Raw genomic sequence first — 21,944 nt, forward strand, 5'->3', positions numbered from 1 at the left:
GACACAACTGGATCTAATGGGCAGGGGTCCCTTTACCTTTATGTTGCTGTTATATTTTACTTAGATGCTTTTGTATATTTTGTAAATTGATTTTTAATAAAAGTTTGGAGATGCCTAGGGAAGGATTTAGTTGAGGAACGTCGTAACTATTTAGAAATACAAAGAAACACGTTGATAACCCTCACAATCTCTGCAGTCTTCTGTGTGTATTCTGCTTGCCATCAGATATGTATTATTGCATGCTTTAATAATATTTTTGTTTTTATTATTACAGTCCCCTCAAAAAAAGCATTTAGAAACAAATGACCAGTTTGAATCAGCCCTGATCATTGTGACTATAAAATTTAGCTACAGTAATGATTGCAGTAGATGTATGATTCTGACCTTGAGATCCTCAAGTGATGTATTCAAAATAAACTCCTTTATATGCTTATTCAAGGAATAGAATGATCAAGATGGGTTCCACTCTCTCCAGCCCTTCTTTCCCATCTGTTCTCTGTGGTGTGCATTCAATATGTTATTCTCTAATTTTTTAGACCAGTATAGGCAAATCAGAAAAAAAATTAATTTCGCATTTTAATTCTACCTTCCTGCAGCTCACATGGATTTGATAGCAGTGGGCATCTTCCAATTATTCACTGCCATTAAATCATGCCTCGCTCTTAATTTGAAGGCTGTGCTGAACTTTAAATAAGCGCTAATTGATCAGTTTTTATTATGAATAGCATCAACTTGATTTGTAATTTAATTCATCATGTGCCTTCTTTCCTTTGAGCAGCTGATTTTGACACGATTGAACAGTTTTGCTTTTATTTTCTCCTAGCCAGCAATGAGGCTCCAATATTACAATGAGGTCTCTGCCAAACGCCATGTCTCCCACCTCTCAGAAAGTGTCTCCCTCGCCCAGACAGCCATGATAATAATCATCACCCCATTCCTTTGAATTAATTCTAGGCCCAAACATCCCCTCGTGAGTCTTCCATGGGAATCCACAGCACTAAGACTATTCTGTCCCTTTTTTTATTTCCAGCTGTGGTGAGTGCCATCCCAGTGCCAACGCTAGAAAGTGCTCAGTACCCAGGAATCCTGCCATCCCCCACCTGTGGATACCCACACCCTCAGTTCACGCTCAGACCTGTGCCATTCCCAACGCTCTCGGTTGACCGGACATTTGGAACAGGAAGAAGTAAGTAAAGTGGTTTATCTTTCCCTCCTCAGCTTCAGGACACAAAATAAGACACAAAATGGATGCTACAAGTGCTATCCCACCAGTAACAATGCGTTTTTAAAGCATTGTGACCCCTAGAGCCAGATAAATTGGGTTGACAGGTAGAAGTAATGGAATAATCCAATTAATTGTTTCATGGAAGAAGAAGAAGAAGAAGAAGAAGAAGAAGAAGAAGAAGAAGAAGAAGAGGAAGAGGAGGAGGAGTTTGGATTTGATATCCCGCTTTATCACTACCCGAAGGAGTCTCAAAGCGGCTAACATTCTCCTTTCCCTTCCTCCCCCACAGCAAACACTCTGTGAGGTGAGTGGGGCTGAGAGGCTTCAAAGAAGTGTGACTAGCCCAAGGTCACCCAGCAGCCGCATGTGGAGGAGCAGAGACACGAACCCGGTTCACCAGATTATGAGTGTACCGCCACAGCTGTCAACCTTCCCTTTTTTGCGGGAAATTCCAAGGAAGGTTGACAGCCATGGTCTACCGCTCTTAACCACTACACCACACTGGCTCTCTAAAGCACATCTAAAGGCTTATTTTTCCCCATTTACGCTTGGATCTAGAGGTCCTGTTGGTGTGTTCACACCACAACAACCTCATTGCTGACTCGCCCCCTACCCTCCTGGTACACCAAAGCAATGGTGCTGATAGGAGGTTAGGGAAGCAGTGGCCCCCTGCGAAGCACCGCTTCTGACCCCTGTAAATCTCATGTTTTCTTTCTGTCCTGAACTGCATTTGCCATCTGCTTATTTCCCTTTGCCTTGCTCCCCTTCTGCCTTTTTCCTTTACCTTGCTTCCACGGGAATTTAGTCTGACACCTCACCCGTTCTCCTGCTGGCTCAAACAATGGGGGCTCGGCAGCAAAAGCTGATAGGGAAAGAGTTTTCTCAAAGCACCGAGGGCTCTCCTATTCTCCTTCCTTCTCTAGCAAAGATTCTGCCTGCTGGGATAGGAACCGTGCAACTGAAGTATCCTTATTCATCCCTGATTGATCATGATCTTTACCTTGTTTTGCCTTCACAACTACCCAAGGAAGGCCATACACCCCCTTCCCATTTAGCAGACTGGGAACTGAAGCTGAAAGAGAGAGTGACTACTCTCAAGATTGAATTCTTTCCCCCATTGTTGCCACTGGTGTGCCTAGTATCCACACGCCTCTGTCTGTCAAACCAAGAGGCATTCATAGGCAACCAGACGAAAACATGACACTCGGTGCACATTACCACTGACACGAGACACCAGCCAAGTGGTTGCTTTTCTTTGCACTTTCCTCATGCCTGGTTAGCTCTCCGTTTGGAAGGACCCGCACACCTGAACTTTTCACGGCCATCTCTTGCCGATAGCAGTAAAATGGGAAACATCAGCTATCTCTGTAAATAAAGGTTCCTTTAAACCAGGTATAGCAAACATAATGCCTTCCTTTTTTTAAAAAAGATTTTTTATTATTTTACAATATAACAAAACAGAAACAACATTAAACATACATTAACACAATAAAAACATAATACACAATCAACAATATCAAACACAACAATAACATACGAAAAAGAAAACTTATACAAACCTTACCAAATACCTATCTTTGTTTCTCAACTTATTTTTTACTTTTTGGGGGGACTTCCCCTGGTCCCTCCACTGTCTTCAAAAACATATATACTCTTTAGATAGCTTCATTTCTTTTCCCATTAACTTATACTCAATTTCTTAATGCTCTTTAAGTTTACTTTAACCAATATACATCTTAACTTATACTCTATATCTTAAAACCTTCTTGTACAAATAAATCTATCACATCAAAAATTTCTTCTAGACCATTATAACTAACCTTAAGCTTCTAAAGCCGGTTCTTCTATATATTTCTGCTCAAATATTCAAACATTCAGTTTAACATACTTAACTAAATAATCCTTAAATTTCTTCCAATCTTGCGACACCTTCTCCTCCCTCTGGTCTCGGATTCTAGCGGTCAGGTCTGCGAGCTCCATATACTCCATCAGCTTCATCTGCCATTCTTCAATTGTCGGTGTCTCTTCACCCTTCCAAGTTCTTGCCAATAAAATTCTAGCCGCTGTCGTGGCATACATAAAAAATACCAAACATAATGCCTTCCAGGTGTTGGTTGACTACAACTCCCATGACCATTTGCTGTGCTGGCAGGGGCTGGTTGCAAATGTAGGTGTCAGGACTTGTTCAGCTGCGGTTCAGCACAGAAACTCAGAGATGAGCAGTAAAGGTAAAGGTAAAGGGACCCCTGACCATCAGGTCCAGTCGTGTCCGACTCTGGGGTTGCGGCGCTCATCTCGCTCTATAGGCCGAGGGAGCCGGCGTTTGTCCGCAGACAGCTTCCGGGTCATGTGGCCAGCATGACAAAGCCGCTTCTGGCTAACCAGAGCAGCGCACGGAAACGCCGTTTACCTTCCCGCTGGAGCGGTCCCTATTTATCTACTTGCACTTTGACGTGCTTTCGAACTGCTAGGTGGGCAGGAGCTAGGACCGAACAACAGGAGCTCACCCCGTCGCAGGGATTCGAACCGCCGACCTTCTGATCGGCAAGCCCTAGACTCTGTGGTTTAACCCACAGCGCCACCTGGGTCCCTCGATGAGCAGTAAGGTTGATTCTTTATTCAGAAAAGCAAAGCAGAACTAGCCTGATGAAGCAGTTGCCAGAACTGAGGATCTGAGCCTCCTCCTTCTCATCTGCCTCACTCTCACAAATGCTTGCTCAGCCGCCAATACATCCGCCCCCTTCTTCCTCTGACAATGACGTGTCTTCTGTATCCCACCACCATTCGCCTTCCCACTCTGATGCTGCCTTGGGAAGTTCTTCAGCTGTAGCTTCCTACCATTCCTCCTCATCTAGCCAGTCCCTGACAGTTGGTTACATCGACACCATACATCTCAACCACTCCTACACAGCCATGGCTTCCTCCAGAGAATACTGGGACTAGTACCGGTAGTTTGTTAAGGGTGTTGGGAACTGTAGCTCTTTGAGGGGACTAGGGGGTCTCATAACAGTACTGAGCTGAGTGTTCCCGTGGTTTTACCCAGTGTAGGATAACTTCATGGGTTCATAAATGAGATATAGTGAGATGTCGGATATGTGCACCAGGAGTATTTAACTTGAGCCATGAGATCCATGCTCAAATGTAGACAAGTACAAACTGTGCACTGCAGTAACTCATTCCAGAGTCACAGTCCCTACATTATTACATGACTGCACATACTATTGATTGGAGAGAGGCACCCTTCAAATCCATCATATGCAATGGCACCATGGACGGTGCAGCCATTCATCCTGCCAAATGGGCCGTGATTGAATCCCTCTTTTCTGTTCTTGAAACCCATTTCTAATGAACTAGAAAGAAGCCAATGCTTAAAAAAAAAATCAGCCTTAGCAAAAAAGAAGAAGAAAAGGCCAATATTCTCCCTCAGCCATCTGCTGAAAGAGAAACTGGAGAAAATGAAGGGGAAAGGCAGACTTCAGTCATGCCTGCCTCCATTGGATGATAAACCTGTCTGCCATTTTGTCTGCTGTCAAAGCGGGTGGTAGCAATTGACCAGAATAATGAGTTTGCACTGGCTTCTTTCTTCTTTTTCCTTCTGCCAGAAAATAAAGGTGCATATCTTGTCAGAGTGATTTCAATCCATGCCGCTGTTTCAGTGTGTGTGTGTGTGTGTGTGTGTGTGTGTGTGTGACGGAGACATCTAAGCTGCATATTCTAGGCTACCGACCCTAGATTTGTTTTTCTTCCTATACCCTCCTCCAGATGCTGCTGGACTACAACTCCCATCTTCCTTGACCATTGGCCTTTCTGATGGGAGCCCAGCAACTTCTGGAGGGCCACAGGTCCCCCCATTAATGCTCCAACCTCAAACAATAAGGACTTTATTGCACCCTGTGTATGATAGCATTGAATTAGATTACTGAAGCTGGTCCAGGCCCATGGAAAACTGTTCCAGGCATGATGAGCATCTTGTCCAGATCAGGGTCCATGAAATCAGTGATGCTTGATGGTAGGGCATCCACCACAGCAAGCATGTGGTGGACAACATGGTCTCAAAAGGAAATGCCTTCAGTGGGCCACTAGTGTTAGTGTCCTTGCTACGTGCAATCAGAAACACATAACAAGCTGTGATTTTGGATAGAAATGTGCAGAATGGGAGCAGGGTTGTCAGCTCTCTCTCCCCCAACCTGCTGACCTTCAAGCAGAGCAGAGCACCTCAATGGAGGGCGGGGAGTGCTTTGAACAGCCAGGGGGAGCCAGGCACCACCTTATCAGATTGGAGCAGACCCACCTACCACTCTGACAAAACCCATGTTTGCTATCTTAGCATTCCTGAAAAGGAATTCCTGCACACGTGATCTTTAAAAGCTTGCCTGGCAGGTGGGGTGCAAGAACTTGTTGGGACATCTTTGTTGCTCTTGTCCAATTCTGAACCTTTTGCCCCACTCCTGAACTCCTGAAACATGATTTCTGAGCCCTGTGTCTGGTGCTGAGCATGTACTATTACCGGTGCTTACCTGAATGAAGTTCTATTGCTCTCTTATGAGTAAAAGCTGCTGCTTGTGTGTTGTTGGGATGAGAGCCAGGACACATGGTAGGCTGCATCCCAGACCCTTACAATCCACTCTTCTTATGTTAGATCTTATATGTACTGGTAATTCATTTTTTTTGCAGTTAGCACAGAGGGTTGTTTGCGCCGCCGCCAAAAGCTGTATTATCGTTTCTCTATCTTCACATAGAGCTACATCTTTTATACAGCTGAGCAATATGACTAATGGATCTAATGGCAGTTTATATCTCATTACTGTGTTCATTTCATATGCTTGTCCATGGCCTTATCTTTTAACCACTTTGTAATATTGTAGCCATTCAGAGAGAGTTTGTGGAATGAACAGCAAAGAGTATTTAAGGCAAAAGGCTAATTTTAAACAACTTCAAGCCAGTTTGGCTTACAGGTTTCTGTGATAATAACAGTGTGTGTGTGTGTGTGTGTGTGTGTGTGTGTGTGTGTGTGTGTGTTAGTGCTTAATGCACAAACATTAACTCAGTAATAACTCTGTTGTAAGGGGGGAATTGGTATTATTACAGAGTGCGGGAGTCAACAGAGTGCTAAGAATCAACAGCTTGCCTAGGGGCATATGCAACGGAAACCAGGCATGTCTACTCAAAAGTAAACCCTATTGGGTCAAATGAGACTTGATCCCCAGTAAGTGTGGAAAGGTTTGCTCCCTTAATGAACATGTGGCTGAAGTGAGATTTTCTAGCTCACATCTCACAAGCTTAACCCAGTAAATCCAGACCAGCTTCCAGAGAGGTCTTGGCAGGGATGGTGCCAGGCCAAATTACATCCCAGGCAAGCTCCCTTCAGGACTGCTCCCTTTATTTATTCAACTCCTGAACACCCTTTTCTTGCAATTGTGCAACTTTGCATTTCACAATTGCACTGTACAGTTTGCATGTGTGGTTTATCCCTTGTCATATAAGACGAGAAATCTACACGCATGGATCCAATCACAGTGACTGCCTTTTGAATGGGCACCAGTGTTGTAAGTTTCTGCTTTTTTCATTTGTTTTGTTTATTTTAATTAATGCAAGGTTGCCTACACACATCCGTGCTTACAGCTTTCCAGGATGAACTATTTGCACTATTCATTTCAAATGCTAAATGAATAGTTGACTGTTGTTGTTCAGTCATTCAGTCGTTTCCGACTCTTCGTGACTCCATGGACGAGAGCACGCCAGGCACGCCTATCTTTCACTGCCTCCCGCAGTTTGGCCAAACTCATGCTAGTCGCTTCGAGAACACTGTCCAAGCATCTCATCCTCAGTCGTCCCCTTCTCCTTGTGCCCTCCATCTGTCCCAACACCAGGGTCTTTTCTAGGGAGTCTTCTCTTCTCATGAGGTGCCAAAGTACTGGAGCCTCAACTTCAGGATCTGTCCTTCCAGTGAGCACTCAGGGCTGATTTCTTTAAGGATGGATAAGTTTGATGTTCTTGCAGTCCATGGGACTCTCAAGAGGGGATAGCGGGGATGTTGTATGGATTGATGGTGAGGGATAAAGAAAGAATGATAAGAATAATCCAGAGTAAATGGGAGCAGGAGGGTGTTATTCATCAAAGTGTAGTCCAAGAATTAATGAAGAATATAAATAATATTAAAATAGAAAAGTTTAAAGAACTAAGTAGAAAATTTTTATTAAAATGGTATAGAACTCCGGCACAAATGGCGTATATAGTGAAAGGGTTTAGTCCCAAATGTTGGCATTGCGGTCAGGAAAAAGGATTTTATTCCCACATGTGGTGGGAATGCAGTCTGGTTAAGGAATATTGGCAAAAGATTACAAAGGTAATTTCTGGATTATTTCAAATAAATATAGAAGTGAATAGGGATTTACTATTTTCGGGAATACTGGGAAATAACAAAGTAAAAAGTAATATGCAAGAGCTGTATAAGATTATGATTCTAGCCGGAATGGCAGTTATTGCACTGGGATGGAAAGAAAAGGCTAAATGGGAAATGGGAAAATGGAATGATTATGTTTTTGAATACGTACAATCTGAAATATTTGCACAGATAGCGGCAGAGGATAGTTGGGAAAATAAATGCCAAAGAATTACAAATAAATGGGCAATTTATAGGAATTGGATAGAAAGGGGTGAAGCCAACCCAAACATACAAGCTCGAATGAACAGACTGTGTACATGGATAAAGATCTGAAGAACGAAGGTCTGTCCAGAGGGGAGGGTGGGAGGGGAGGGGGAGGGGAAAAAAGAAAAAAAGGTCTATTGGAGATGCTTGAGAGTGCTACCTTGTTTAGTGGCTGTTTTAAATGACGCATTCGAAATGTATTAATTGTATTCTGAACTTTGTGCATATCTTATTGTACGATGATTCTTTTTTCTGTAAATCAGCTGCAGATTTTTGTTAAGAGGTATTTATATCTTCTGAATAAATAGTTCATTAAAAAAAAAAGAGTCTCCTCCAGCACCATAATTCAAAAGCATCAATTCTTCGGCAGTCAGTCTTTTTTATGGTCCAGCTCTCACTTCCATACATTACTACTGGGAAAACCATAGCTTTAATTATACGGACCTTTGTCGGCAAGGTGATGTGTCTGCTTTTTAAGATGCTGTCTAGGTTTGTCATTGCTTTCCTCCCAAGAAGCAGGCGTCTTTTAATTTCGTGACTGCTGTCACCATCTGCAGTGATCACGGAGCCCAAGAAAGTAAAATTTCTCACTGCCTCCATTTCTTCCCCTTCTGTTTGCCAGGAGGTGATGGGACCAGTGGCCATGATCTTAGTTTTTTTGATGTTGAGCTTCAGACCATATTTTGGGCTCTCCTCTTTCACCCTCATTAAAAGGTTATTTAATTCCTCCTCATTTTCTGCCATCAAGGTTGTGTCATCAGCATATCTGAGGTTATTGATATTTCTTCCGGCAATGTTAATTCCGGCTTCGGATTCATCCAGTCCAGCCTTTTGCATGATGAATTCTGCATATAAGTTAAATAAGCAGGGAGACAATATACAGCCTTGTCGTGGCATAGCTCATAGCTTCCCTGAGTTATTCAAGCCCCTTCGCCACGACAAGGCAGTGATCCATGAAGGAGAATAGTTGACTAGGCACCTTTTACCAGTGCCCCATCTCCTGCCATGACCAGGGCCCTCCCAACTAGCCCCCCAGGCAGTTTCCTGTCAGCTGCCCCTAAATTGGACCCTGTTTCCTAGCACATCTACCGGTAGTTACTCTTTCTACTTCCTTGTTTGCATTCCATATTCTGCACCTCTCTCAAATTCTCAGATCCACCAGCATTTTCCTAGATGAACCCATTTGTAAAGATTTGCAAGTCGGGCCAGCTTCCCCTGAATCCTGATAGAACAAGCCCACCGCTCTCTTCCATAGCAGCTAGGGTGGGTGGAGGAGTTTTACTTCATCAAGCCTTCATATGGCAAATCCAGATGTCTCTCTGTGTGTGTGTCTGCTCATGACACTTGGGTTTCCTTCCAATGTCAACTTTCATTTTTAATGTTTAGCTCCTGTGGCTTTAGAAAGGCTTTCAAGAACGACAGTGCATGTCGAACGGTCCATCAGGCTGATTGCCAACCTGCGTAATGAAGCCCTGGTATCAGCCCAAGGAGCGTTAAATATCACCATAGCAGCTCCCAAAAGGGGCGGAGGGAGTCAATGGAGCTTAGTAAGACATCTCTGTTCATTCTTGCCTATGCACAACCATCCGCCACTTTCTGTTATGAATCTAGTTCCCACGGAGCTGTCTGGTTTTACCATGATGTAACTTTTAACAGCCTGCATGGCATGGTGGTTGGAATCTTGGACTAGGGCCACACCCACACCACATGTTTAAACCACTAGGATACCAGCCATGGCTTCTCCCAGAGAATCCTGGGAACTCCAGTTTATTAAAGGTAGCAAGTGTTGTTAGGAGACCCCCTATTCCCCTCACAGAGCTACAGTTCTCAAAGTCATCAATCCCTCTTTCCATGGAATACTGGGAACTATGACTCTGTGAGGGAAACGAAGGCTCTCCTAACAACTCTCAGCTGCTATAATGCAGACTGACTAGGTGCATATGGGTGAAGACATCCAAAGCTTGAATAATATGTCATTTGGGAAGCGTTTCAGCAAATGGGAACAAACCAGTACCAGAAGGGATGCAATGAATGGTTAGGTTCAATAGCTGCTGTCTTGGTGGAGCTCCAGTTAGGTATTTCATGGCAACCCTAGATGGGGAGACAGCTGGATAAAATATATAGTCGAGATAGGTATTTGAAGATTGTTATCGTATCTCCTCTCAGTCTCCTCATTATCAGACTAAACATACCCAACTCCTTCAACCGTTCCTCATAAGGCCTGGTTTCCAGACCCCTGATCATCATGGTCAGATAAGCTCAGGGGTTGTGTGCCTTCTTTGTCCCAAGATGCATGGGCTTTTTGGACTTTTTCTAGATTTTCACAGAACCTTAAAAAAAAACACGCATTTGTGTTGATTTGCTTAGATCTGTCTGAGCTGGAACTATTGTCTGAAACTCTGACAAACAGAAAAAGAAGACTTCAATTGAAAATGCACTGTGTGTGTGTGTGTGTGTGTGTGTGTGTGCACTGTATGTGTGTGTGCACGCGCACACAGAGAACCCCCTTTTTTTTTTTTACATCCCAAGCTAATCTGTATTTCAATTCAGCCTTACAAGCTAAGCAAATTTGTGTTTTGAACGAGATAATTATGAGCTCTGGCAACATCAATACCAATTGTTTATTGCTGAAGGACTGCAGTGACCAAGAGAAGCAGCAGAAGGAAATGAGCACAAACTCACTTGTTCTCTAGTCATTAGGAGAAACTGGGGAAACTTAACTATACACAGGAAAGCTTTCTGCAAATGGCACTGACCTCTGCTTTCCCTTGTAGCTTTTAGCTAGTCTCCAGTGTCTGCAGTTCATTATGACAAAATTCTCCCCAGTATTTCCCAGGAATTGGATAATCTGGTTCTGGGAAAGCATAGTAATGATGCATTTCAGTCCAGCATTTCCTACTTAGTTAGTATCTCATTTGGTGCCTGTAGAGAAATATATGCACACCCCAAGGCATTCTTCATTATAATGTGCCCGGAGAGTTCACCTGGCTATGTTCTTTTTTAGTTTTGTGCTGCTGGCCCTTCCGTGCCGCATCAGCTTTTGCAAGCAATGGAACTACCAGCCAGAGTTCAACAGTCTGCTCTCATCATGTAGATAAGCAGAGAAGCTGTTACCTCCAGCAAAAAAAACAATGAAATGCTCTGGTCTTGGGGGCTCTTGATGAATGTTGCATGACTGTCTGCTAAGCCCTAGGTGTTCCCACTGGCATAGATATTAAGAGGCTTTTGTACCTGCAGTGGATTAAACCACTGTGTTTCATATTAAGACATTTCTTTCATTTGCGGGGCTTTGTGCAGCCCAGGCCCCTGAGATCAGAGCATGCAAGCACAGAATGAGGGATCCGGTTTGGAATTCAACATTCTGACAATCACATCTTTCTGTAAAGAAGCACTAACACAGAGAGAGCGCCAGTGTGGTGTAGTGGTTAAGAGCGGTAGACTCGTAATCTGGTGAACCGGGTTCGCGTCTCCGCTCCTCCACATGCAGCTGCTGGGTGACCTTGGGCTAGTCACACTTCTTTGAAGTCTCTCAGCCCCACTCACCTCACAGAGTGTTTGTTGTGGGGGAGGAAGGGGAAGGAGAATGTTAGCCGCTTTGAGACTCCTTTCTGGTAGTGATAAAGCGGGATATCAAATCCAAACTCCTCCTCCTCCTCCTCCTCTTCTTCTTCTTCTTCTCCTCCTCCAACAGTATAATAACAATCTTTTGCCATTTACGGCCAAACTAGACCTGAGGTGGGAAATTCATGATCGGACATCCCAATGTCTTTTTCTTTCATTAAAAATAGCCAAGATGGAGGTCCAATTTGGGCTGAGAATATGGTATTGAAGGTCAAAGGTTGTTATCCCTTTATTCCACTCCATTCCCAAAGCTTAAATTGCTTTCTTCAAGTTGCTGTTATCTGCAGTGGGGTGTAGGGAGGTGCAAATATCCAGATTGCACCTGACCTCCCCCTCTATAGCCAGTAACAACTGGGGGAGGGGAAAATTCAGTTGGAGAAATAGGACATGGGGAAGTGGTTAACAAAGCCTTCCGTGGTGCCATGGCCCTGATCCAAATGGAAACTTCCTCCCATCTAGAGATCTCAGGAGGAATCATGTTCCATTTATTAGAGGTGATAATGGGATGGTGGAGAAGACCCGGTTCAAACCAAGAGAAGTGTGAGATTCACAAAGGCCTTTGCTACTCCGGGGATGTTTTATGGGAACTACAACTGCCAAGTCCCATTGCCAAGATGTATATGAAACATGTGATTTCTCTGGTATGGATCGGTGCCTCTCTGCCACCCTTCCTCATATGTGAAAGGTTCAGCTTCCCATGATGCAGGAATGTTCAAGATACGTAATGCCTCCGTGAAGCCTACATCTCCTCTGCCAAAATTGGGGTCTTCCCAAAACAGCTGGAGGGCCAAGTTTGGCCATGCCTGCTCTAGCAGATGCCTCTAGTATTACATATATCAGGGATTTGGGAACTTATGGCACTCCAGGTGTTGTTGGACTCCAGCTCCCATCAGCCCCAGCCAATATGGACCATGATTGGGGATGCTGAGAGTTGGAGTCCAACAACATCTGGAGAGCTGCAGGTTCTCCATCCCTGATGCACATGGAGGGAGATGTTGGGAGTAGCCATACTGATGAAAGTACAGGTTTCACAGAGAGGTCAAATACCTGACACACAACTGGAGATATATTTTCAGGTGCATGTCACGATCTAGAGGCATAGACCACCTTCGCAAACCCCATTGTTTTAGTGTTTCCTTCATTCATTCAGATTTTATCTTACATGGTTTATGAAATGGGCCAAAAGCAGTTAACCCATTTCTGACTTATTTTGTTAATACTGGACTTCCGGCGAGGTCGCCATCACGGGCGGTCATGGGTTGCCTCGGCAGCGAGGCGACCCAGTCCAGCCCGGGGGTTGGAGCCCCGCTACCGCTAAGCGGGGCTCCGGTGAGGCGCGGGAAGAGCGTCCTGCACCTCGGGCTCCCCGGCGGGCCCGCTAGGCTCCGTACTCTTCCCTCATTCCCCCTGTAAAGGGGGAGTGGGGGTGAAGGGAGCGCGGAGCTGGGCCATTAGGGGAAATGCCCCAACTGGGCGGAAAAGCGGCGAGTACTGGCCGTGACGAGCGACGACGTTCTCCCTGTAAAGATGAAAGGAAACGAAGCCCGGTGGTCGTGAGTACTTGATTGGATTAATTTGTGAACTTAACGACTTAACGATCCGGGAGATTTTAGAGAAAGGAAGTCTGCCTCCCTCCCTTCGGCGGCAAGAAAATAACGGTCTATGATACTGTTGCTACTGAGATGGTTACAATGTCAAGATTTTTTCACAAGTGAGACTTTATAGATCTCCCTTTGGGGAGGAAGAGGATGGAGAATATTCCTTTTGAAAGTTATGGTCTTTGCGCCCCGGTTTCAGAGAAAATGGCTGCGAAAAGTCTGAGCCGAAGTGGAAAATTACTGCTATAAGATGGAATACATTGAAATAGAAACTGAAATTTGATACCTATGCCCGTCCTCACCATGTTGGGCTTTGTTTTTGAAATTGTTTTGAACTCTGGACTAACTGATGAACAAAGGATTATTATTTTGAAACTGGAACTGCTTAATCAGAAATTGAAGGTTTTGAGTGGGGATATGAAGAAAAATTTACTTCCCACAGAGGAGACCTTTCAGGTATTCGACACAATGGAAGAGAGCCTTGGCAAAGAGCTGAAGGGGATGATTGAAGAACTGAGAGAGATGGCTTGGCGACTCCCGGAAAAAGAAACGTCCTTCGGCGGTGGCAGCCCGGGAACGGCGAAGAATGTTATATCCAGCCCCCGAGGTGAGAGCTCGGGAGCGAAGGGCAAGAAATTAAGATATTTACAAATAGAAGAAGAATGCAGCATTGAATGGGAGAAGCCGAAAGAAGATGAACAGTGTGCCCTGATGTTCGATGCAAGGACTGTTGGGGACTGTGTCTGGTTCTGTGGACGTACAAGAAAAGAGGACAATTTGAGGAGTGGTTCCGGTGTAAGATGGAGAAGGACATTGGATAGAGGGGGGATAGGGTGAAGTGTGTTAAGTGCAGAATATAAATGGTTTGTTATGGTAATCTGAAATCGGAGGGTTAAGACATTAAGTTTTATTTTATTTTTTAACAAGAAAAGGGATATTTTGAATTTTTTTGTTATTAGCAGCAGTTTAAGGGAAAGAAGAATAGTTTAGATCTGATATAAGAATAATTTGTTAAGATATAAAGTTATGTTATCAATTATTATGGATTAAGATGACTGTTTAGATTTGAATTTCTTTTTAAATGAATTCAATTTTTTGAGAGATGAAGTTATTAAAGTAGAATCTGGATCTGGATCCGAAGGAGAGAAGGCAGGGGAAGTCAACTGTAAAGATTCGAAACTAGAATTTTTTTTCTTTATGTGTGTAAAAAAGAAGAAGAATCGTGGTTATGTTTGTTTTTGTTTTGTATAAATGTGGGTGGGTGACGGTATTCTTTGTTATGGAAAATACCAATAAATTCTTTATTAAAAAAAAATTTGTTAATACTGTGTCAGTTTTATGACATTCTGTTTTGTGTTGCTGTGTTGTCTGTAACAAAAGGTGTGGCATTTTTTTAATAGCCCTCATATAGTGGGTTTTTTTTTTTTTTTTTTACCAATTTGATGTGATTACTCATTATCAGGCCCTCAACTTCCCACAGTGCTGGTACTTCAGGTGCAGGCCCTCTGCATTTAACTTTATGCTCTTTGGGGAAATGAAACACTCATTGATGTGAATAAATGTATGGGGGCAATAATTTAACATTGTTCTTATCCTTGCCAGACTTGTAACCAAGCAACAAATGGACATGAAAATTGAGCTGAACTCTCGTTCCTCTCCAGGTGGCCCTCTGAAGTTATGACTGCCTCATGTTGGCAGAGCAGTTTGGGCCATATTCATTAGGATGCCCTGAGCTGTAATAATCAGCCTGTAATTACTAGCCTGCGTACAAAGTGGCTAGAGAAGAGGGAAGGAAGTGGAAATTATGTTGTGTACAACAACCTGTTCCTGTTGGATTATCTTTCGTTTTCACTCCTGCCTCCAACTTTTTTACATGATGGCTTCACTCCAGGGGTGTCCGTTGCATGCCTGTGAGAGATAGAATCATAGAATTGTTGCGTTTGTTATGCCTAATAAAAGTTATTGAATTTAATTGAGAATTGTAGTGTTGGAAGGGATCCCAAGGGCCATCAAGTCTAATCACCTGCAATGCAGGAATCTCAACTAAAGCATCCATGACATCCAACTTCGGCTTAAAAAATCTTCAAGGAAGGAGAGATCACTGCCTTCCGAGGGAGTCCATTCCACTGTTTAACAGAAAGCTCTTTCTGATGTCTAATCAGAATCTGCTTTCTTGTAACTTGAAGCCATTGGATTGAATCTTGCCCTCCAGAGCAGGAGAAAACAAGTTTGCTCCTTCTTCCATGGGACAGTCCTTTAGATATTTGAAGATGACTATCATATCTCCTCAATGTCTTCTCTTTCCTACGCTAAACATCCTTAACTCCCTCAACTGTTCCTCATAAGGCTTGGTTTCCAGACCCTTGATCATCTTGGTCGCCATCCTCTGCATACATTACAAAAGTTCTGAATGCTTGTGACAGCACTGGATCATATCAGTGTTCAACGTAGCCCAATACTCTCTCACTGACTAGAAACAACATTTCAAGCTGTCAAGCAAGGATCTTTGTGGTCCTAATTACCAGGACTCTTTTAATTGAGAAAAGGGGCACCAGACTTCTCATGCATGCATGTACAACACACACTCTTATCTCCAAGCACTTAGACCAAGCCATAGTTTCTCAGCTGCTAAGGTTTGGAGGTGGGGGGGGGGGAATAAGAAGAAAATGGCTTTGTTCTTGGATTCAAAGTGAAGTTCCACTAAAACCTGGGGCAAAATTCACATTTGAGTAAGGGGTTTGCATTGGGAGAGGAAATAGTCCTATCCCTACCCAGGTGAGACTGAGCCTGTGCAACTTAGTGGCATTGCCAGCAGTAGCATCACATGTGAAATAGTCACCCCATTGACTTTGTGTCCAGGGTAGAGGAGTGAGTTGGCTTCATATCTCTGTTTTGGTATTCATGCTACTATTGAGGGCTGAAAGCGCACAGGCTGATTTTCTTTTCTTTTCTTTTCTTTTCTTTTCTTTTCTTTTCTTTTCTTTTCTTTTCTTTTCTTTTCTTTTCTTTTTTCTTTTCTTTTCTTTTCTTTTCTTTTCTTTTCTTTTCTTTTCTTATTCCTCACCTATAAGCAATACTCCAGACAATGGGAGAGCCCAATTTAAATGTGAAGGTTTGAAGTGGCATATTCAAATCAGAGAAAATTTGACTCTCAATACAGGATAATAAAGCATAAAGCAGCAGCTCTGGCAATATTGCAGCTGTCTCAAGGAAGGATATGGCATTTGGTTTAAATAGAAATTAATTAAGCAACCTCTTTTGTCTACAGTCTTTGTCAGAAGGTGTAGATATCATAATGTCATAGGCTTCTACACAAAGGATCCAGTATGCAGCAATTTGTGTCACTGTCTTCCTTACTCGGCTGCTTTACTTAAGTCTTTTGTTGATTTTTCCAAATCCTGAAATCACAGTAGAAAAGTTAAGAAGTACAGTCGCCAGGTGTGTGTGCCCCCCTCCCTTGAAAATTCATGCACAGGCAGCCAATTACTGGGCTGTGTCCAAATTCAGCAGTGCATTGAAACAGGAGTAAGTAGATAGACACGGGTTGATGCTAGCAATGGGAATATTGCTCTGAGTTCAATTCAGAAACAGATCACCAATTGTATTTTTAGAAAACTTTCAGAACTTCCCCCCCAAAGCTCACAACTTAATGTTAGATGCACTATATTTGATTTGCTGAAAATGTCAACTCTTCCTCCTTCCCAAAGGCTTAGGAACATCACTGAGCTTAACTACTTTCCTCTACTTGAGCATTAATTGGTGTCTGGCACTAAATTAGAATCAAGTGCATAAGATTTACCTCTGCATAGGCAGAATCTCATTTTCTGTATTTGTACTAATAAGCTGTTGATTTGTATTGTACTTGAACAATATGAGCTAGGCAAATAGACATCCTTAAAAAGGTAGCCACAATATGAAATGATTTCATTAGCTGGCTCCGTTCTCAGAAGCTTTCATTAAGTTCTATGATCCTGCTTATTTATTAAGATTGGGGGGGGGCTTTATCTCCCTTTCTTATAATACTAGGATTTATGGACATTCCATGAAGCTGAATGTTGGAAGATTTTGGACCGACGAGTACTTATCACAGTGCATTGTTAAACTATGGAGTCTGATCCCACTAGATGTGGTGATGGGCACCAAACTAGACAGCTTTTAAAAATGCTTAAACAAATTCATGGGGGATAAAGCTATCAGTGGTTACTAGCCATAATGGCCATGTTCCACATCTATTGTCTCAGGAAGTATTTCTCTGAATGCCAGTTGCTTGGAATTGCAGGTGGGGAGGCCACACTTGCACTCAAGCCCAGAGGCATCTTGTTGGCCACTGTGAGAATAGGATTCTGGACCAAATGGGCCTTTGATTTGAAGATCCAGCAGAGATCTTCTTATGTTCTTCTCAACTCCAGAGAACCTCCTTGAGTGCCAACAAGTATGGTCAATTAGGGTTGGCAGGCAAAAGGGATAGGATCTTCTTTGCAGTGGCCCCGTGGTTAGGGAACGCCATTCCTATGGAACCATGGAAGTACTTTAAAGACTCATTTGTTCCAGGCTGAAATCTGTTGATGTGGTGGTGGGACCTGCCTTTCACCAAAGGCCAGATAATAGGTTTAGCCTCCACCCTAGTCATATTTCCAAATACAGCCTTTTTTCTTGCTTGTGGTTAAGGTACCAGATGCTACTCACCCTATGGCATTCAAGTCTCCCTGTCTTCCTCTTAAGTGCTAAGGCGGCTTAGGACTGTTTCTGCAACGTGGAGGAAAACCTTCTCCAATCTCCACTGGTATGGCTCAAGTAGGGAGTGCAAGGTGTATCTGTGAGCTCAGAGACCTATCCATCTGCTCCACATCCCCACCCATGATGATGCCAAGGGTTTCGCTCCTAAGAAAGAATGCCCAGCTCCTTATAACAGACCCAGTAAAGAGTTGTGGTAGCAGTGCTGGATTAACAATATTTATCTTTATTATTTATAAATGACCTTACAGTTCAGGTTGGCGTTCAAGCTGCTTACATCTTCTTCCACCTTCCTCTTGCAGCAGTGACTGAAGGACCAGCCCCGCAGCAGACATCCATGCTACCGCAGACGCAGCCTGAACACTCCAGCAGCGAAGATGCCCCAAGCAGGACAATTCCCACGGCATGTGTCCGGCCTACACATCCACTGCGCAGCTTCGCCAACCCCTTGCTACCTCCACCAATGAGTGCAATAGAACCGAAAGTCCCTTATACACCCCTTTTATCTCAAACAGGTAAGTGACCTCTAGAAAAGTAGAGTGCCCACGACAGAACGAAGGCCCTTCGCCCCATGGTAGAACCTATGATTTGCTTGCGGAAGGTCCTAGGTTAAAACTCCAGGTAGGACCAAAGTTGGTGATGGGCACTCTGGGCCACTGAGGCCTCTAGTGACCTGGACCTATATCTGCAGTGGAAATATGCATGTCTTATTTCACCCTGTGGTTGTGCAGTACAGAGATGGAGCTAAGTGTGGAGGCTCACAGCACAAAAAACAAATGTGTATATGATTTACATGCTATAGGTTTTAGTATGTATATATTACATCACACACAGTGTCATGTCTTCTTTCTAATGAGTGCCATTGGCAAACTGGCCAAATTCCCACTTCCTGGACTAACATGTGGATCAGAATGCAGTTATCGTTCAGCATGCACACTTGTGCAGATTTTGCAATGCAGTTCTTCATTCAGTATTAGGAGGTAAACACATGCAGAAAAATGTGCATTTAAAAGGAAATATTTACAGAAATGCCCATTTTGCTGTGATACATTAATATAATAATAATATGGACATATGACTGAAAACATGCAACATTAACATGGACAAGAAATACATTGACCTAGACATTAGGATAGATGCCCTAAATTCCCATGCTCATGGCAGCTTTTGATAGGTCTGTCTGCCAGGACCATGTCTGCTGTAGTCTATTTGTCTTGCTACTGACTAATAGAACTGTGGAGTGATCAATCATTAGCCCAAACCAAACAGCAGGACTCAAAATGGCAAGTTACAAGTGGATCTTGTGAAATTTCATAGCATCCCGAAGAGGTGAATATCTCAAAGATATGAAAGGTGCCATCACACAATGTTTTCTTCCAGTTCATGTACTACACAATGGAGATCGTTTGAAGTGTCCAGAATCGGATTTCTCCCAGCTGCTCAGTCTTCCAGGTTTTCTTAATCCCTGACAGATAAGAATTACACAACAGTTGAAACCCACACCAGGTGTTTTCTTTTCCACTTCAAACACCTGCTGCCCATCACTAAATAATCCACTTCTGACAACAGGCAGAAGGCCTGAAAATCCTGCACATCAAGGGGACCTCCGATGTTGTCTTTTCCCTAACTAATGCTGGCAATAAATCTTGGAATCCAGTGGATGAGATGTATTCAGCTCAGCTCGCCATATCATCACAAGCAATCTGTTCTACTTCTTTGGGATATTTCTTTATCTATATACCCCTTTTTAGGTGGACCTCACAAAACAGCTTAAATAAGATCTTTTCTTTTCTTTTTTTAACTGTTGCCATAAAAGCAAAAGACAAGTGTTTGTTTAAAACAAGGATGGGGATTCTTTCTCATACTCATGCAACCCCCTTGATCCTCCATTGCAACAAGCAAGAGGCATTATGGGAGTTTAAGGACACATTCCAGAGATCATTTACCTGGAGAGAGCCAGAGACTGAACCTGGTAGACCTTACACATACAAACAATTGCATTAATCAAGATGATAGCATCAAATATTAACTCTGCAGTCGTACTGCCAAGTGGCGCATATAGCTCTGATTTATGGCACAGGTGTTTGGCACCTGGATATTTTGTAGATGCCAAAATATGCATAAACAACATTGTAAAAGGACAACCATTTTTGAGGCATCGAGGCTATGGAAGTAGCGGAAAATGTCACATCTGTTAGGGTCTCTCTTGTTTGTGCACCGATATGAAATGCTGCCGAACTATTAAAGCAAGCTTCAGCTAATATGCTCAAGGAGGCCTTCCGGTAATAATAAGCTAGCCAGTATTTGCACCTGGCAGACATATATCGTCAAACTAATGAGCTAATGAAATGTTTAATAACCCTATGGAGGAAATAAAATTTTCCTACAGTCAATTCCTGCTGTGGTTCTGCAGAGCAGCGGCAGCATCTCTTTGCTTTCCAACCTGTGCAGGGCTCCCTCCCCCTTTTCCTTTTCTTTCATGTTTCTAGATTTTGCTGGCACTTTGAGATGCCCTACTGGATTGGCATGCGTTAGGACCCAAGTGCCATTCGTTTGATTAATTTTATAATTAGCCTAATTCAGTTTACTTACAGTTCCAACCTCCCGTGTGCCGGGCTTTGTTTCGCTGCGTTTTGTTTTGCTGTCGTTCTGTTGAATCGTTTTTTTGCATTCAAAGAAAAGAACCCTTCTTGGACATTTTAATCAATTGCAGGGAGTGAGCACAGCTAGCTGCAGAGACCCAGGAACCAGTGGTGCAGCAAGGTGGGTGCGATGGGGGCGGGGCGCCTCATGTTCCAGGGGAGGTGGTGACACACGACATGCCCCCCCGGCCCGGCCCAAGCCAAGCCCCGCCGGCGGGCCCCCAGCAGCAAGCAAGCCACGGAGTGAGGCCGCTCCGCCCCCCGGCCCTTCCGGGGCCCGCCCCCCGGTGCATGCGCCATGCACCGCACACAGCAGCACATGTGTCGCTGCATATGACGCACGGTGCATGCGGCGTGCGTCGTACGCCGCAACGCTGCACATACGTGCCACAGAGCAGTGCGTGCTGCTGCCAGGCCCCCGGGTTTGCCACCCCAGGTGACCAAATGTCTTCCTCCACCTCTGCCAGGAACAGGGCTAGCCCACCACAGCATGCTGAGTGAGCCACTTAGATGGTGGAACACAACCATGCAGTTTGGCCAATGTTTTGCAAGGCTCTGGTGGCATCTCATGAGACACTTTTTGTCACATCTTGCGAGGCTTAGGAAAGCGAGACTGTAACGCAAGCATAGGGAACCTTTTCCAGCCAGAGGCCCATGTTGCCTCCTGGGAAATCTTCTGAGGGCCACATGCTTGGTGGGGCCAGAGGAAAAAAAACTGTGTGGAGCAACGAAACCAGGACAGGGGCTGTGTAAGAGCCAGGGGCTACCAGTCAGGGCCAGCCCAATCATGAGGCAGGTTGAGGCAGCTGCCTCAAGTTGCAGTATGCATGACATCTCTCTTCTGTCTCCATGGCCAGAGGCAATGACACTTCTGAAAAGCAGCTGCTAGGAAGCACTGGAGGGAAGGGTGCTCTTTTGTTTGGGTCCTCCTTCGGGTTTCCCATGGGCATCTGGTTGGCCACTGTGAAAACACGTTGATGGAACTGCCTGATCCAGCAGGGTCTGGTGGAGGGAGCAATATGGTGTCCCCATGGACTCCTTGCTCTCTTGCCTTAGTGTTGGCCTCACATGGGTGGCAGCATTCCTGCTGCACATGAAAGGCTTCTGCAGGCTTCTGCAGGTCAGTCCCTTTCCATCCCGCCTTACTGTGGGAAAGGATCAAAGGGGGAGGTCCTTCCGTAGAGTGTGATGTGTTTAGGTTGAAGTGGCTGGGAGACCACCTGCCCCTCTGCTGCAGGGCCTAAGAGCGCTGCTGGAACTTAGGTAAAAATGCTGAGCACTTCCAATGCTTTGCTCTAAGGAAGAACCCCAACACACACACACCCTTTGGGTCCTTTCTCAGAACAAGGCAAGGTGAGGGGACAAAGAGAGCTAGCTGCCGATGCAATGGCAACAGAAAGAAGAGTAAGTTTGGAAGGAGGGAAGGAAGGAAGGAAGGAAGGAAGGAAGGAAGGAAGGGAGGGAGGGAGGGAGGG

The 21,944-nt window shown here is 44.2% G+C and overlaps 1 protein-coding gene across 1 annotated transcript in view; it reads left to right on the top strand.

Moving 5' to 3' along the window:
• The window catches only part of DCC (DCC netrin 1 receptor), a 912,686-nt gene that overhangs the window by 879,192 nt on the left and 11,550 nt on the right, over positions 1-21,944 (top strand). The window contains exons 26-27 of the mRNA XM_033163905.1: positions 1,031-1,186; positions 18,130-18,342. Of these exons, the coding sequence (XP_033019796.1) occupies positions 1,031-1,186; positions 18,130-18,342 (369 nt within the window). The remainder of the gene's footprint in view (positions 1-1,030; positions 1,187-18,129; positions 18,343-21,944) is intronic.

Source organism: Lacerta agilis, chromosome 11 (assembly GCF_009819535.1).
Source record: "Lacerta agilis isolate rLacAgi1 chromosome 11, rLacAgi1.pri, whole genome shotgun sequence".
Taxonomy (NCBI): domain Eukaryota; kingdom Metazoa; phylum Chordata; class Lepidosauria; order Squamata; family Lacertidae; genus Lacerta; species Lacerta agilis.